This window comes from Crotalus tigris, unplaced genomic scaffold (genome assembly GCF_016545835.1).
Source record: "Crotalus tigris isolate CLP2741 ecotype Arizona unplaced genomic scaffold, ASM1654583v1 scf7180000021352.268788, whole genome shotgun sequence".
Taxonomy (NCBI): Eukaryota; Metazoa; Chordata; class Lepidosauria; order Squamata; family Viperidae; genus Crotalus; species Crotalus tigris.
The window spans coordinates 165,001-181,275 of NW_024098466.1; the positions used below are offsets into that span (position 1 = coordinate 165,001).

General features: G+C 44.3%; 1 protein-coding gene across 4 annotated transcripts in view; it reads left to right on the plus strand.

The window, feature by feature from the left end:
• Positions 1-16,275, plus strand: part of USP35 (ubiquitin specific peptidase 35) — a 37,687-nt gene that overhangs the window by 4,079 nt on the left and 17,333 nt on the right. Inside the window, exons 1-3 of one of the 4 annotated variants that reach the window (XM_039370039.1) lie at positions 2,816-3,232; positions 13,508-14,242; positions 15,557-15,689. In XM_039370039.1, the coding sequence (XP_039225973.1) occupies positions 13,561-14,242; positions 15,557-15,689 (815 nt within the window). In that variant the 5' untranslated portion in view covers positions 2,816-3,232; positions 13,508-13,560. Of the gene's footprint in view, positions 1-2,815; positions 3,233-5,868; positions 5,988-13,507; positions 14,243-15,556; positions 15,690-16,275 lie in introns of those variants that run through there. The other 3 variants (XM_039370040.1, XM_039370041.1, XM_039370038.1) reach the window with 3 other exon arrangements.

Consider the following 16,275-nt stretch of genomic DNA (forward strand, 5'->3'; position numbering starts at 1 on the left):
ATAAGCCCCTTTTTCCAGAGGTGTAACGAATGACTTACGAATGACTGTAAGTCGAGGGGTGGATTAATGCCATCCTATTAAAAAATTATTAATGGCACCCTAAAAAAATTCAGAGAAGAGCAACTAAGATGATCCAAGGCCTGGAGACTAAAACATACGAAGAACGGCTGCGGGACTTGGGTTTGGTTAGTTTAAAGAAAAGAAGAAAGAGGGGAGACATGATAGCAGTGTTCCAGTATCTGAGGGGCTGCCACAAAGAAGAGGAAAGGGTCATGTTATTCTTCAAAGCACCAGAGGGAAGGACAAGAAACAATGGTTGAAAACTGACCAAAGAGAGAAGCAACCTGGAATTAAGGAGAAACTTCCTAACAGTAAGGACAATTAACCAGTGGAACAGCTTGCCACCAGAAATCGTGGGCGCTCCATCACTGGACATTTTTAAAAAGAGGCTAGATAGTCACTTATCTGAGATGGTATAGATCAGGGGTCTTCAAAATTGGCCCTTGTATGACTTTGTGGACTACAACTCCCAGAATTCCTCAGCCAGTGTGCCTGGCTGAGGAATTCTGGGAGTTGAAGTCCACAAGTCACAAAAGGGCCAAGTTTGAAGACCCCTGGTATAGGTTCTCCTGCTCGAGAAGGGGGCTGGACTAGAAGACCTCCGAGGTCCCTTCCAGCTCTATTCTATATTCTATCCTAAAGTACGCAGGATTGAGGTAAAAAAGCGATACCCATCCAGCAAACTGTTTTGGTTGCTTGAGGAAGCTGCCTCTCACCCCTCTGTATGAGTTGCTGATCTAACCAGAGTGACTTTCGATCGGCAGATGGGGACCTAAGCAGGCGACTGCTGTGTCATGCTGTAATTTTCTTGTGGCCAAGAGAGGACTCTGTCGAATCGTCTGGCCGTCTAGATTTTGCTTCCTCTGAGTAGGCTTTGAATTATGGCACCACATCAGTTCCGCTCCTCAATCTTTCCGACTCGTTTTTTGAGGCCACGGAGTGGATCATTTCGGTCTTCCAAGCCAAACAAAACTGTTCTGTTTCGAAGGCTCTCCGGCCATACCTGAAGGTTCAGGCTCAGGGCAGGGGTAGGCAACCTTGGCTCTTTTAGGACTTGTGGACCAACTTCCAGAATTCCTCAGCCAGCATGGGGGAACTATGGCCCCTTCATGACTTTTGGACTTCAACTCCCAGAATTCCTGAGCCAGCTTGGGGGAACTATGGCCCCTTCATGACTTGTGGACTTCAACTCCCAGAATTCCTGAGTCAGTAGGGAGGAACTACGGCCTCTTCATGACTTGTGGACTTCGACTCCCAGAATTCCTCAGCCAGCATGGGGGAACTATGGCTCCTTCATGACTTATGGACTTCAACTCCCAGAATTCCTGAGCCAGCTTGGGGGAACTATGGCCCCTTCATGACTCGGGGACTTCAACTCCCAGAATTCCTCAACCAGCATGGGGGAACTACAGCCCCTTCATGACTCGTGGACTTCAACTCCCAGAATTCCTGAGCCAGCTTGGGGGAACTATGGCCCCTTCATGACTCGTGGACTTCAACTCCCAGAATTCCTCAGCCAGCATGGGGGAACTATGGCCCCTTCATGACTTGTGGACTTCAACTCCCAGAATTCCTGATCCAGCATGGGGGAACTATGGCCCCTTCATGACTCATGGACATCAACTTCCAGAATTCCTGAGCCAGCATGGGGGAACTATGGCCCCTTCATGACTCGGGGACTTCAACTCCCAGAATTCCTGAGCCAGCATGGGGGAAACTTTGGCCCCTTCATGACTTGTGGACTTCAACTCCCAGAATTCCTGAGCCAGCATGGGGGAACTATGGCCCCTTCATGACTCAGGGACTTCAACTTCTAGAATTCCTGAGCCAGCATGGCTCAGCTTGGAAACCTCTCCCTTTCCCCTCAGCATGGCTGGCTAAGAAATTCTGGGAGTTGAAGTCCACGAGTCATAAAAGAGCCAAGGTTGCCTACCCCGGCTTAGGGCAAATTATTAGCAATATATATTTGAAAAAGCAAGATTTAAAACCAAAGAAAACCCACATTAGCTAGCCAGGGCGACAGTATCAGGTAGTCCTCGGTTTACGACAACGATTAAGCCCAAAATTTCTGTTGCTAAGTGAGACATTTGTTAAGTGAGCTTTGCCCCATTTTACGAACATTCTTCTCATAGTTATTAAGTGAATCACTGCAGTTGCTAACTTAGAAACAGGGTGGTTAAGTGTCTTCCCCACTGACAGGTCCTTGCCCTCCATCCTGGTAGAATAATAATAATAATAATAATAATAATAATAATAATAATAATAATAATAATAATGATGATGATGGAAGGGACCTCGGAGATCATCTAGTCCAGTGGTGGTGAACCTATGGCACACGTGCCAGAGGTGGCACTCGGAGCCCTCTCTGTGGGCACACACACTGTTGCCCCAGCCTCACCTCCCCCGCGACCCCCTCCTCACCACGCTTCCTCTCCCTCACCCCTCTGGGCCTCAAAGGATGGACTTCGTGATGGTTTTTGTAGTACAGGTAGTCCTTGACTTACAACAGTTTATTTACTGGCCATTCAAAGTTACAACGGCTGTTTCTAACTTAGCAACTGCAGTGATTCACTTAATAATTATGAGAAGAAAGTTTGTAAAATGGGGCAAAGCTCACTTAACAAATGTCTCACTTAGCAACAGAAATTTTGGGCTTAATCGTAGTTGTAAACCGAGGACTACCTGATACTGTTGCCCTGGCTAGCTAATGTGGGTTTTCTCTTTCCGATCAGTCAAACAGCACAAAAATCCTAGTTTAACTTCTGCTCCCTCCGGAAGCTCCTACACTAGCAAAACGCTTTGCTCTTTGTGCTTCGTGGCAGAGGAAAATAAAAATAAAACAATTAAAAAAAAAAAGATTCCCCCTCCACCCATGCTCCAGCCCTGACATCGATTTTGCTGCAGGGAGAAATTTAAAGCGAAGGACAGCATTTTGCAAAATGCAGTATTTTCTTGACAGCAGTAAGAGGGATGGTTTGGCACCGCGATCCTTCCGGCGTATCCTACCAAATTGAGGATTTCCCCTGCTGTCACAGAATCACCAAGTCAGATGATGAGACTTACCCGTTGGGAGAAAAATTCCCCACTTGCTTCAGGGAATTCCAATTAAAAACGTTCCGAAATGAGGAATTTCTGACCTCGGATAGAAGCGGGACCGCGGGCCGAGATTCGGGTGAGAAGCTGTCTTTCTATCATCTGAATTTATTAGTCTGGGTCCTGCAGGCTGGAATGGGAGGGAAGAGGGGTTTTTTTTGCATTTATCACCCTTTTGAGTAATTTTAAGAAGGGCGTTCTGTTTCTCCTTTTAGTCATCTTTTCTCAACCCTCCCTTCCTCCCTCTCTCCCTCCCTGCATTTATTTAGTTATTCAATTAATTAGTTCTCCTTGGAAAATGGATTTATAATTATATAAATTATTTATATAATTATAGATAAATGGATTTATAATCTCTTCTCTGTTCCTTCTTTCTTCCTCCTTTCCTCTCCCATCCCATCCCCTTTCCCCTCCTCTCCCTTCCTTCCCCTCCCTTCCTCTCCTCTTCTCCTCCCCTCCTTCCCCTCACTCCTTTCTTTCTTTCTTTCTTTCTTTCTTTCTTTCTTTCTTTCTTTCTTTCTTTCTTTCTTTCTTTCTTTCCTTTTCTTTCTTTCGCATTCCAAAGTAATGAGTTTCTAATCTCTTCCTCCTTTCTTTCTTTCTTTCTCTTTCTTTCTTTCTTTCTTTCTTTCTTTCTTTCTTTCTTTCCCTTTCCTTTTCTTTTCTTTTCTTTCATTTATTTATAACATTTCTATAGCTGAATTTTCATGGCATTTTTCTTTCAAACATTTCTATAGCTGAATTTTCATTTTTCTTTCCCCTTCCTTCCTTCCTTCCTTTTCTTTCTTTCTTTCTTTCTTTCTTTCTTTCTTTCTTTCTTTTCTTTTCTTTCATTTATTTATAACATTTCTATAGCTGAATTTTCATGGCATTTTTCTTTCAAACATTTGTATAGCTGAATTTTCATTTTTCTTTCTCCTTCCTTCCTTCCTTTCTTCCTTCCTCTTTCTTTCTTTCTTTCTTTTTTCTTTCTCATTCCAAAGTAATGAGTTTCTAACATCTTCCTCCTCTTTCTTTCTTTCTTTCTTTCTTTCTTTCTTTCTTTCTTTCTTTCTTTCTTTCTTTCTTTTCTTTTCTTTTCTTTTCTTTTCTTTCATTTGTTTATAACATTTCTATAGCTGAATTTTCATTTCATTTCTTTCAAACATTTCTAGAACTGAATTTTCATTTCATTTCTTTCTTTCAAACATTTCTAGATCTGGATTTTTATTTTTCTTCCTCCCTCCCTCCCTCCCTCCCTCCCTCCCTTCCGAACTAGATCCAGAACTTGAACAGATCTGACCAAAGCAAAATAAAGCAGAACAAATTCTACAGTATTTCTGCTGATGGTGCCTGTTTAGTGCTCGTGATATTCACGTCTTTGAATTTTGAACCGATGGCATGCAATCAGGCAGGTCCAGAGTAAGTTTTGAAGTGGTTCAAAGTCCGGACCTGAACATTCTTCTAGTTTTTTATTGTAAATTCACAAGCAACTGGCAGAATAATACTTGTGCCTCTTTCTTAATAATTAAAAGAACAAGTCCTTCATTTTAAAACACAAGGAGATTGCTGCAAATGGTTGAATATCTCCAGGGCTTGGAGCTTATTTTAAGTAAAATGTACAGTGCTTCCCTTTGAAACCAAACAGCCCGTGAAAATAAAAGCGCAGATGCAATTTCTGTAATGTGATTAGCTTTTTAGGACACATATAATAAAACAGGATATCTGCCTTTCAAGATCCTTCTGGTCACCAGCCAGATAAAAATAAAGCAGAGAAGAACCTTGCAGATTCAGAGATTTTGATTTATTATTTAATTCTGGAAGGACTTTCACAAAGTAGTTGCTTGCACAGAAGGTCAGCATATTTCTCCCACAAAATTGTGGTCTCTGTCTTATCACACACGTGGATAAAGCAGCCACTCTTAGGGGGGGATTCACTCTGCCTACATCTGGCCACGAAACAAAGGGTTTGTAATGCCCATTAATTGTCTGTTGGATTTGAAAGGAGAAGAAAAGCTTTGCAGAATTTTGTTGTTGTTAGTTGCGAAGTCGTGTCCGACCCATCGCGACCCCATGGACAACGTTCCTCCAGGCCTTCCTGTCCTCTACCATCTTCTGGAGCCCATTTAAGCTCACGCCTGCTGCTTCAGTGACTCCATCCAGCCACCTCCTTCTCTGTCGTCCCCTTCTTCTCTTATCCTCCATCTTTCCCAGCATTAGGCTCTTCTCCAGTGAGTCCTTCCTTCTCATTAGGTGGCCAAAGCATTTGAGTTTCAACTTCAGGATCTGGCCTTCTAAAGAGCAGTCAGGGTTGATCTCCTCTAGGACTGACCGGTTTGATCACCTCGCAGTCCAGGGGACTCGCAGGAGTCTTCTCCAACACCAGAGTTCAAAGGCCTCAATTCTTTGGCGCTCAGCCTTTCTTATGGTCCAACTTTCACAGCCATGCATTGCAACTGGGAAAACCATGGCCTTTACGCTTTTTTGTTGGCAGGGTGACGTCTCTGCTTTTTAGTATGCTGTCTAGATTTGCCATAACTTTCCTCCCCAGGAGCAAGCGTCTTTTAATTTCTTGGCTGCAGTCCCCATCTGTGATAATCTTGGAGCCCAGGAAGATAAAATCTGTCACTACCTCCATTTCTTCCCCATCTATTTGCCAGGAATTGAGAGGGCCGGATGCCATGATCTTGGTTTTCTTAATGTTGAGTTGCAGAATTTAGTGCACTCCTAAAACAAAACAAAAAAAGCTTGCAACCATATGGTTCTGTTACTCTATCTTGCTGCAATAAAATAGTGTTCCTGGAATCCCTGAAGGGGTCTATTTCTTGACCTGGCCCACCTTGAAGGACTGACAGGTAACTACTTTCTAAGGCTGCCAAAGATGTTATTTAATTACAGTGCTTTTTTTCTAAAAAAAAAAAAAAAAAGGTGCGGGAATTCACACACATCTTACAACCCGCTTTGCCTACCTTACAAGGTTCCATCCAAAAAAGGTGCCAGAACTCCGTTCTGGTCGTTCTATGAGAAAAAAAGCCCTGTTTAATTATCAGATTGGTATGACTGCCCATCTCACATAAAATCTACTGTTGTAGTCCACTGTCCTGGCACTCTGCAAAAGTTTCTGGAATGTTTTGTTTGTTTGTTTGTATCCTGCCTTTATTATTTTTACAAATAATGGCGAACAGATCCAACAAACTTTCTTCCTTCTATTTTCCCAAGAACAACAATCCTGTGAGGTGCATTGGGCTGAGAGAGAGAGAAATGATTGGCCACAGGTCACCCATTCAGCTTTTGTCCTTAAGATGGGACTAGAACTCACAGTCGCCTGCTGATTGGCCCAAAGTCACCCAGCTGGCTTTCATGGCTAAGGCAGGACTAGAACTCAGAGTCTCCTGGTGATTGGCCCAGAATCACCCAGCTGGCTTTCATGCCTAAGGCAGAACTAGAACTCAGAGTCTCCTGGTGATTGGCCCAAAGTCACCCAGCTGGCTTTCATGCCTAAACCAAACTGCCTCTCTAGTTTGGTTTAGAAGTATCTGAATAAATAATAATAATAAAGTATCTAATAGTATCTAATATAAATACCTACCGTATTTTCCAGCGTATAGGACGACTCGGGGTATAAGACGACCCCTGACTTCGGCGCCAATTTCCATGTCTTATACGCCAGAAACTACCGTAATTTCCGACGTATAAGACGACTCGGTGTATAAGGACCCCTGACTTCGGCACTGATTTCCATGCTTTAGAAAGTCGTCTTATACGTCGGAAAATATGGTAATAGATTATTAGATACTAATAGAAGTATCTAAAAGTATCTAACACAGTATCTAATTAAAAAGTCTTTCTTTTTATTGATTTGTTAGAGTTATATTGCAACTGTCTTGTATATGTCCTCAAGGGTAGCATATATAGCACCCCCTTGTCCTATTTTTCTGCCCGAACAACAACCTTGCTAGGTAGGTTAGCCAGAATTCTAACTCAGAACCTTAAGCAAGAAAGTTATTTTACCATCTTATTCATTGACATTTGTTAAGAGGGTCGACAGAATCATAGTTCATTTCACAAGTTATGTTAAATTATGGCTTATTATTTTTACCTACTCGTTATTTTATTATAAAAATAAAATAAATAATGGCTTCTGTAAAACTGGATAAAACAGTCACATTCTCTTGGTCCAAACCATCGTGTTGTTGTGGGAAAGATAATTATAAAAATTAATATGGGATAGCAAACTAAGGTTCATGGAAAATTCTATCTTGCAAAGTTCAATAATAATAATAATAATAATAACAACAATAATAATAATGACTTCAGAATTCAAACAGACAAGCACCTGCAACATAACACCCCAGACTTAACAATTGTCGATAAGAAAGACAAAAAAGTCTGGATAGTGAACGTGGCAGTGCCTGGAGACAGCAGAATAGATGAGAAAGAACTGGAGAAGATAACAAAATACAAAGACCTACAAATAGAAATAGAAAGACTGTGGCAAAAGCAAGCAAGGGTAGTACCAATAGTCATAGGCTCCTTGGGTGCAATCCCAAAACAACTGGAGCACCACTTGAACACCATTGGCATTGACAAATTCGCTATTAGTCAATTGCAAAAGGCGGCCTTACTAGGAACTGCTTCCATCCTGCGACGATACCTGTAATACCATCAAACATCCACATCTGCCTATCCCAGGTCCTGGGTAAGGACTCAATAGGTAGACAAAAATGCCAAATCCAGTCTGAACATTTGGCTGACTCTGCGATGATCCATAATATAATAATAATAATAATAATAATAATAATAATAATAATAATAATAACAACAACAACAACAACAACAACAACAACAATAATAGTTGGAAGGGACCTTGGAGGTCATCTAGTCCAACCCCCTGCTCAGGCAGGAAACCCTATACCATTTCAGACAAATGGCTGTCCAGTCTCTTCTTAAAAACTTCCAGTGTTGGAGCATTCACAGCTTCTGGAGGCAGAAAAGCAGAAAAAAACAGATTTTTGCTTGACCTTATCCTCCCTCTCTTCCATGCAGTCCTAAAGAACAGTTTGGCCTTTTTTGTTCATGCTGAGTGAGATTGAATAAAGCATGCTAAAAATAAAGGCACAATCTATCCGGACTTAAGCATACTCTCTTATTTCCCAAAATAACTCCGTGCTCCCAATGGATCCTGTAACCTTTCTTAGAAAATAAAAAGGGCTGAAATCACCCAGGACCCCAAAAGAGTCGTGAATACTTGAATTAAGCAGAAGGTTCATCCCAGGGGACGGCTCTTCAAGTATGGGTAGTTCTTGAATTTCAGCACTTCGTTTAGTGACCATTAAAACTTATGATGACATTGGAAAAGTGACTTACGACTGTTCTTCACACTTACGACTGCTGCAGCATCCCCAAGGGCAGAGGTAGGCAACCTTGGCTCATTTATGACTCATGGACTTCAACTCCCAGAATTCCTGAGCCATCCAGGCTGAGGGGAAAGGGAGAGATTTCCAAGCTGAGCCATGCTAGCTGAGGAATTCTGGGAGTTGAAGTCCACAAGTCATGAAGGGGCCAAAATTTCCCTCATGCTGGCTGAGGAATTCTGGGAGTTGAAGTCCACAAGTCATGAAGGAGTCATAGTTCCCCCATGCTGGCTCAGGAATTCTGGGAGTTGAAGCCCACAAGTCATGGAATAGAATAGAATAGAATAGAATAGAATAGAATAGAATAGAATAACAGAGCTGGAAGGGACATTGGAGGTCTTCTCAAGCAGGAAAACCTGTCTTATACCCTCTCAGACAATAGGTCGATAGATCGTTAGATCAATAGGTAGGTAGATGATAGATAGATAGATAGATAGATAGATAGATAGATAGATAAATGTGATAGAGATAGATATTAGATTTTAATTAGATATTAGATATTAGATAGATTGGGAACTGGAGGCTAAAACTTATGAAGAATTGCAGAATTGGATATGTCCAGTTTAATAAAAAGGACTAACAGTGACATGATAGCAGCCTTCCAATATTTGATTTGCTGCCACAAAGAAGAGGGGGTCAACCTATCCTCCAAAGCACCTGAAGGCAGGAGAAGCGGCAACAGATGGAAACTAATCAAGGAGAGAAGCAACCCAGAACACTGGAAGTTTTTAAGGAGAGATTGGACAGCCCCTTGTCTGGAATCTGCTTGTGCAGGGGGCTGGACTAGAAGACCTCCTAGGTCCCTTCCAAGCCTATTATTCTACCTTCTGGTTTTCTTCCAGGAAGGACTGAATAGCAGTCCTTGGGCGTCTAAGAGCAAGCAGGGGATTTTTCCCACTTCGGAAACCCAAGCGCTGTAAAATAAACCTTACAGACACACCTTTCCAGGTTGGCTAACCCGTTTGGTTCAAATATTGCCGCATCAGAAAGTTTCCGAGGTCTTGAATTTTTTAGTGAGTTATGATGTCCCATGGACGGTGGAAAAAGACAACGAGGCAGTTCTTTCGGTTGATAGACAACAAGGTTTGTGGAATTCCCCCCCCCCGCTCCTTTTTTTTAATGCCCCGGGCCTCAAGCTTTCAAGGAGATGAAAGGAGACACACATACACACAGACACAAAAAAAATCTCCTGAGAAAAAAAGAATATCTAAGCCAGGGCTTTTCAACCTTTTCACCCACTGTACCATTTTTAGGTTATGGCAGCATCCGAGTACTATCAGTCGCCTAGCAAAGTATCAAAAACTTGATGACACCCCCCCCCCCAAAAAGGAAAAAAAGTGATGAAGTACAGGTAGTCCTCGACTTACAACAGTTCGCTTAGTGACTGTTTGAAGTTACAATGGCACTGAAAAAAGTGCCCCCCCCAGCCACAGCCAATCAAGACACCTGCCTGCCCACCCAGCAGCGCTCTTCCTCCTGTCCGAGGTTTTCATTGTTGTGAGCATTTCTGTTGAGGATTGGCAGTGGGGGTGGGCTGGGGGGTGTTTGGTTTTTATTCCCCCCATCTGCTGGGTGGTTGCAGCAGGTTTTGGTCACTTCACATGACCCTGGGACACTGTGACCATCGTAAATATGAATCATTTGCCAAGCATCTGAATATAAATCACAAGACCCTGGAGAGGCTGCAACATTCCAGCTGATCGACGCTTCTTCTGGGCTCAGCAGAAGCGCCAGGATCAGCGCCGAGCTCCAGCTGGAGCCTGGCGCTGATCCTGGTGCTTCTGCTGAGCCCTGACAGCCCTGCAGCTCCAGCCATCTCTCGCTCAGGCTTGTGCGGTGCTGCCACTGGTTCAGCTCATTCCCCTCCCCTGCTACTACTTTTTTAGGATGGTCGCGCACCACCTGCCAGGTGCCAATGTACCACAGGTGGTACCCGTACCACTGGTTGAAGAGCCCTGGTCTAAGCAAAAGAAAAAAGCATTTCTACCATCAGGAAATATTTTGCTTTTCCTTGGATTGTAATCCATAAATCCTTGATTTATGACTTCAATTGGGGCCAGAATTTCCCTTACTAAGCAAAACGGTTGTTAACGCCAGACACACCTGATTTTTTAGGACCTTTAAAAAAAACAGAAAAATAGTATTTCAAATTTTTAAAATTTTACTTTTATCTTCTTTAGCAGAGTTGTGACCGTGGAAAGTTACAATGGCACTGAAAAAGGGGACTTGTGACTGTTTTTTTACCTTTACGACCGTTGGAGCATCCCCATAGTCACGTGATCCAAATTCGGATCCTTGGCCACTGATTCGTACTTACGACGATTGCAATGTCCCAGAGTCACGTGATTCCCTTTTGCGCCCTCAAAGTCCATGGAGAAACCGGATTCACTTAACAACCGTGTGTTAATAACTTAGCGATTGCAGTGATTCACTTAACAACGGTGGCAAGGAAAGTCGTAAGATGGGGCAAAGGTCACAGCCCAAAGGTCTCACTTAGCAACAAAAAATGTGGGGCTCCGTTGTGGTCGTAAGCCGAGGACTACCGATACTGCCAGGACAGGAATGGAGAGAACAAGACAGGAAAAATAGGAACAGAGAGCAACAAACTCCAGAAACTTTCTTTATACAGTCAGAATTTTAGAATATAATGAAAATTTCCGGCTTGCCGTGCTAGAAATGTAGCTAAGCTTATTTTGGAGATATTGAGAAGAAAAGATTTATTTTATTCTCAGCTTCGCAGGTAGCATAAAAGCCCTTTGAACGAGGGAATTTTATTCTGATCCATTCTAGGGGAAGGCAAGCGTTATTTTTCAGTGGCTTAATTACCTGACACTTTCTGTTAATTAGTCACCACCCGTATCTTTTTGTCTAATTGAATTGCAAAGGGCATGGGCTTTATTCGTGCCCACGGAGTCCCAGTAAATCTTGGCACAGGCAAGCAGTGTTGCACAATGATGCAGAACATTTATCCTCCTGAGTACACACACACACACAAACATATATGTGTGTCTCTTGAATCACATCATTTTAACTCTGTGGGTTTGTGTGCGGAGTGAGAAAGAAAATCAGAAGATGGTATGCTTCAAAAGAAAAAGTTAGTTTTGTGCAGGATCTACTTCCAAAAAATATCTCAGAATAATAGAATAAGAGAGTTGGAAGAGACCTTGGAGATCTTCTAGTCCAGCCCCCTGCAGGAGACCCTATAATACAGTGATGACGATCCTTTTAGAGACCGAGTGCCCAAACTGCAACCCAAAACACACTTATGCATCGTCGGGTGCCGGGTGGTGTGGCCCATTCGCTGGGTGTGGCCCATTGGGTGGGCGTGGCTGCGGTGGTAACGGCAGACTGGGTGGGATAAAAAAGTTCAATCAATCAATTCCAACTTTGCAAGATCTTTTTTTTTTTCCCGCGAGAAGTTGAAATTGACTGATTGATTGAACCTCTTTTTTTTTTTTTGCACACGGCAGCAGAGGCCTAAAGCGAAAAGGTTTTATAAAACTCAGCGGAAGGCCCAGGACTGGGGCGACGGCACGCGTGCCGCCTCTGGCTCTCGTGCCATAGGTTTGCCACCACTGGTTTAGGTTGTTGGAGATGCAGTGAAACAAATATTCTAATTAAACATATTCCATTTTGGTAAGAAGGAATTACATTGTACTGCAGAGCTAGTTTGGTGTAGTGGTTAGGATGCTGGCCTAGAAAACAGAAGGTGGTCAGTTCTAATCCTGCTCTAGGTATGAAAGCCAGCTAGGTGAACTTGGGCTAATCACCAGGAAACTGTGAGTTCTAGATTTGCATGAAAGCCAGCTTTTGCACATGGCGGCGCAGGCCTAAAATGAAAAGGTTTTATAAAACCCAGCTGAAGGCCTAGGACTGGGGTGATGGCGTGCGTGCCCACAGAGAGGGCTCTGAGTGCCGCCTCTGGCACCCGTGCCGTAGGTTCGCCACCACTGCTATACTACCATCCCAGGCTGTCCAATCCCTTCTTAAAAGCCTCCAGTGATGGAGCACCCACAACTTCTGGAGGCAGGTTGTTCCACTGGTTAATTGTTCTAACTGTCAGGAAATTTCTCCTTAGTTCTAGGTTGCTTCTCTCCTTGATGAGTTTCCATCCTTTGCTTCTTGTCCTGCCTTTAGGTGCTTTGGAGAATAGCTTGACTCCCTCTTCTTTGAGGCAGTCCCTCAAATATTGGAAGACTGCCATTATATCACGCTTAGTCCTTCTTTTCACTAGACATACCTAGTTCCTGAAAATGTTCTTCATATGTTTTAGTCTCCAGTCCCCTGATCATCTTTGTTGCTCTTCTCTGCCCTCTTTCTAGAGTCTCAACATCTTTTTAATATTTTGGTGACCAAAAGTGGATGCAGTATTCCAAGTGTGGTCATACCAAGGCATTATAAAGTGGTATTAGCAATTCACGTGATCTTGATTCTATCCCTCTGTTGATGCAGCCTCAGATTGCATTACTGTTTCTGGCAGCTGCAGCACACGGCTGGCTCATATTTAAGTGATTGCCCATGTGACAACATACAAATTCTTAGAGCAGTGTTTCCCAAACTTGACAATTTTAAGGCATGTGGACTTCAACTCCAAGAATTCCACAGCCAGCGCTGGCTGTGGAATTCTGGGAGTTGAAGTCCTCATGCCTTAAAATTGTCGAGTTTGGGAAACACTGTCTTAGAGCATAAGACCAACAGCTTGTTTGCTTGCAAACAAAATTGGCAGTCTTCCAATATTCGAGAGATTGCTCCAGAGAAAAGGGGATCAACTTATTCTCCAAAGCACCTAAAGACAGAACAAGAAGCAATAGATGGAAATTGTCCAGATTTGATCATTTTTGTTTTTGTAATGGCTGGATGTAGACCCTCCAAAAATATTGGGAATCCTTGGGAATCCTTTTTCTCTTATTTATATCCTGTCATTATTAATTATGATGTCTAACCCAATATCTCCATTCCAGGCAGGAGGGGATGAAGATGTCTGATCTTCTTTGAGGACATCCAAGAAGCCAACATGGATAAAATTCTGGAAGCCATCCTGGCCTCTTCCTACCCCGATCACATGAAACAAGGTCTGGTGAGGCGTATCATAGAGGCTTTGAAGAGGACCATGGACACCGAACAGTGTTGGTCAATGCTGGAACTTTCCACCAAACTTTTCCTCTTGGGCGATACCAAATTCAAGAGGTCCGTGGGCAAGGAGATCCTGGAAGTCTGTGGACTTTACCACCAAGAGGCCTTTGAAGAATTCTTCAACGCTCAGTTCCTCCTAAGTCTTCTCCAAGAAGGCTATGGACCTCTCGGGAAGAGAAGCTTGTACGTCTTTGATTACATCCATCTCGGATTGCCCTTCGTTATGGACGGCCCTTCGGCCAACGACGTCTTCAGTCTACTGAGGACGGAAGTCCTACGGAAGATCTGTGAGAGGCCGGGCCTGAAGCAATGTGTGAAGATCAGTAAGCTCTTAACTCACTACCCGCTGTGTGTGCCCACCGGCAAACGCCAAACCCTTTTTTGCCAACAACTGATACGATGCATCGGGCAGTTCCATACCAGCTCCGGACGGGAAGACGCCATTATGGAATTTTTAGACCAGGTGATCCAAGTCACCCTTTTGCTGCAGAAAATCTGGAAAACTCAGATGACCTCCATCCTCCCTTCTCTGAAGGAACTCTTCACCATCATATCGACCATAGGTAGGGAGGGGTGTCTTTTTATACCAGTGGGTCTCAACCTTTTTAATGCCGCGACCCCCAACCGGTTGTAAGTCAAAGACCACTCAACCGGTCGTAAGTCGAGGACTACTCAACTGGTGCAGCACCGTTTGCAGAATGGGACTTTTGGCGGGCTCAGCAGGGCAGAGACAGCCTGGACAATTCCTATTGGCTTTTGAAAGCCAATAGAATTAGACTCTATTCAAGAGAGTCTATTCTATTGGCTTTCAAAAGCCAATAGAAGAAAAGGGAGTAGCGCAGCTAAGGAAAAGGGGGAAAAAAATGGCGGACTGCGTTGTTTGGTGACCCCCGTGAAATGGTCATTCGACCCCAAATGGGGTCCCGACCCACAGGTTGAGAACCACTGTTTTATACATTGGTTTGAAATAGAGCTTTACTGGTAGTCCTCGGCTTACGACCGCAAGGAAAACCAAAATCAGTGGAATGACGACTCCAGAAATTATGGGTGCCCTAGCGCTGGAGATTGGACAGCCATTTGTCTGAAATAGTACAGGGCAGGGTTCCCCAACCTTTCGGGGTTGACAGCCTGGAGTAGAGGGAGGGCGGGAGAAAGAAGAAGGGATGGTTTTGGGAGGGGTAAATGCGTGCGCAACTTACGCTCGTGTGCAAATGTCCGTTGCTCGCGTGAGCGGGACTGCAAATGCCCACAACACTCGTGTGGCGACGCTCGCGCGAGTGGGGCTGCACGCGCACACACGTACGCCAACCAGCCACGCATGCGGCCCGGTGGCCATTAGGCCAAGGCCCGGTAGTGGGCTGTGGCCCACACAGGTTGGGGACCCCTGGTATAGGGTTCTCCTGCTTGAGCAAAAATGGCCGTAAAATCAGGCGTGACCATCTGGTGGCTTTATGACATAGCAGCTTATAATTGAAATTGCGAGCTCAGTAATGGTTATAAGTCAAGGACTATCGGCCTACAGCCACCCTGTCCCTTAGGTCAGAGGTCCCCAACCTTTTGGGCACCAGGGACCCGTTCCGTGGAGAGAGGTTTTTCCATGGACCAGAGGGTGTGTGGTTTTGTGTGCTGCCTGCATCCCACCTATGGGGCTTTGCTTGTTTGTGCGGACCGGTTGCTGGCATGCCACAGCCCGGTATTAGTCCAAGGGCAGGGGTTGGGGACCCTTGCCTTAGGTTCTTAAACCGTCCTGAGGTGCAATTTGTGACTTGCCTGTGTCTTCATGATTCTCAGTGGGCAAAACCCTGAGAGAAACGATGCTTGCGGTTCGCGAAGTTTCAACTTCCAAGCGGTTTTCCTCCCCTGCTAATGTTTTGCAGAAGACCAGGATCCCTCGATTGCCTTAGCCAGCGTGGTCCAGTACGTTCCTCTGGAGCTGATGGACGGCATCCTAAGAAACCTCACCAACGACGACAGCATCACTGACCTTCAGATGATGACCGCGATTGGAAGGTGAGGAGAAATCGAAAGTCACTGGTGATCCAATCTGGGTTGGTCACTGGGACCAGAGATTTTAGTCTTCTGGGCTTTCCGACTCAGAATAACAAAGTTGGAAGGGACCTTGGAGGTCTTCTAGTCCAGCCCCCTATTCCATTTCACACAAATAGTTGTCTTCTTAAAAACCTCCAACGATGGAGCACCCACAGCCTTTCCACTGTTTTCACTGTTAGGAACTTTCTCCTAAGTTTTAGGTTTCTTCTCTCCTTGAGTTTCCATCCGTTGCTTCTTGTCCTGCCTTCAGGCGCTTTGGAGAAGAGCTTGACTCCCTCTTCTTTGGGGCAGCCCCTCAGATACTGGAATGCCGCTATCCTGTCCCCCCTCGTCCTTCTCTTCGTTAAATTAGACATACCCAATTCTAGCAACCGTTCCTTATATGTTTTAACCTCCAGTCCCCTAATCATCTTTGTTGCTGTTCTCTGCACCTGTGTTCAGATGTGTGTTAGAGCCCATCCTTCTTCTCTTTCTCTTTCTCCTCCTCCTCCTCCTCATTCTCTTCCCTTCTCCTCCTCCTCCTTTTTCTCTTCCTCTCCCTCCTCCT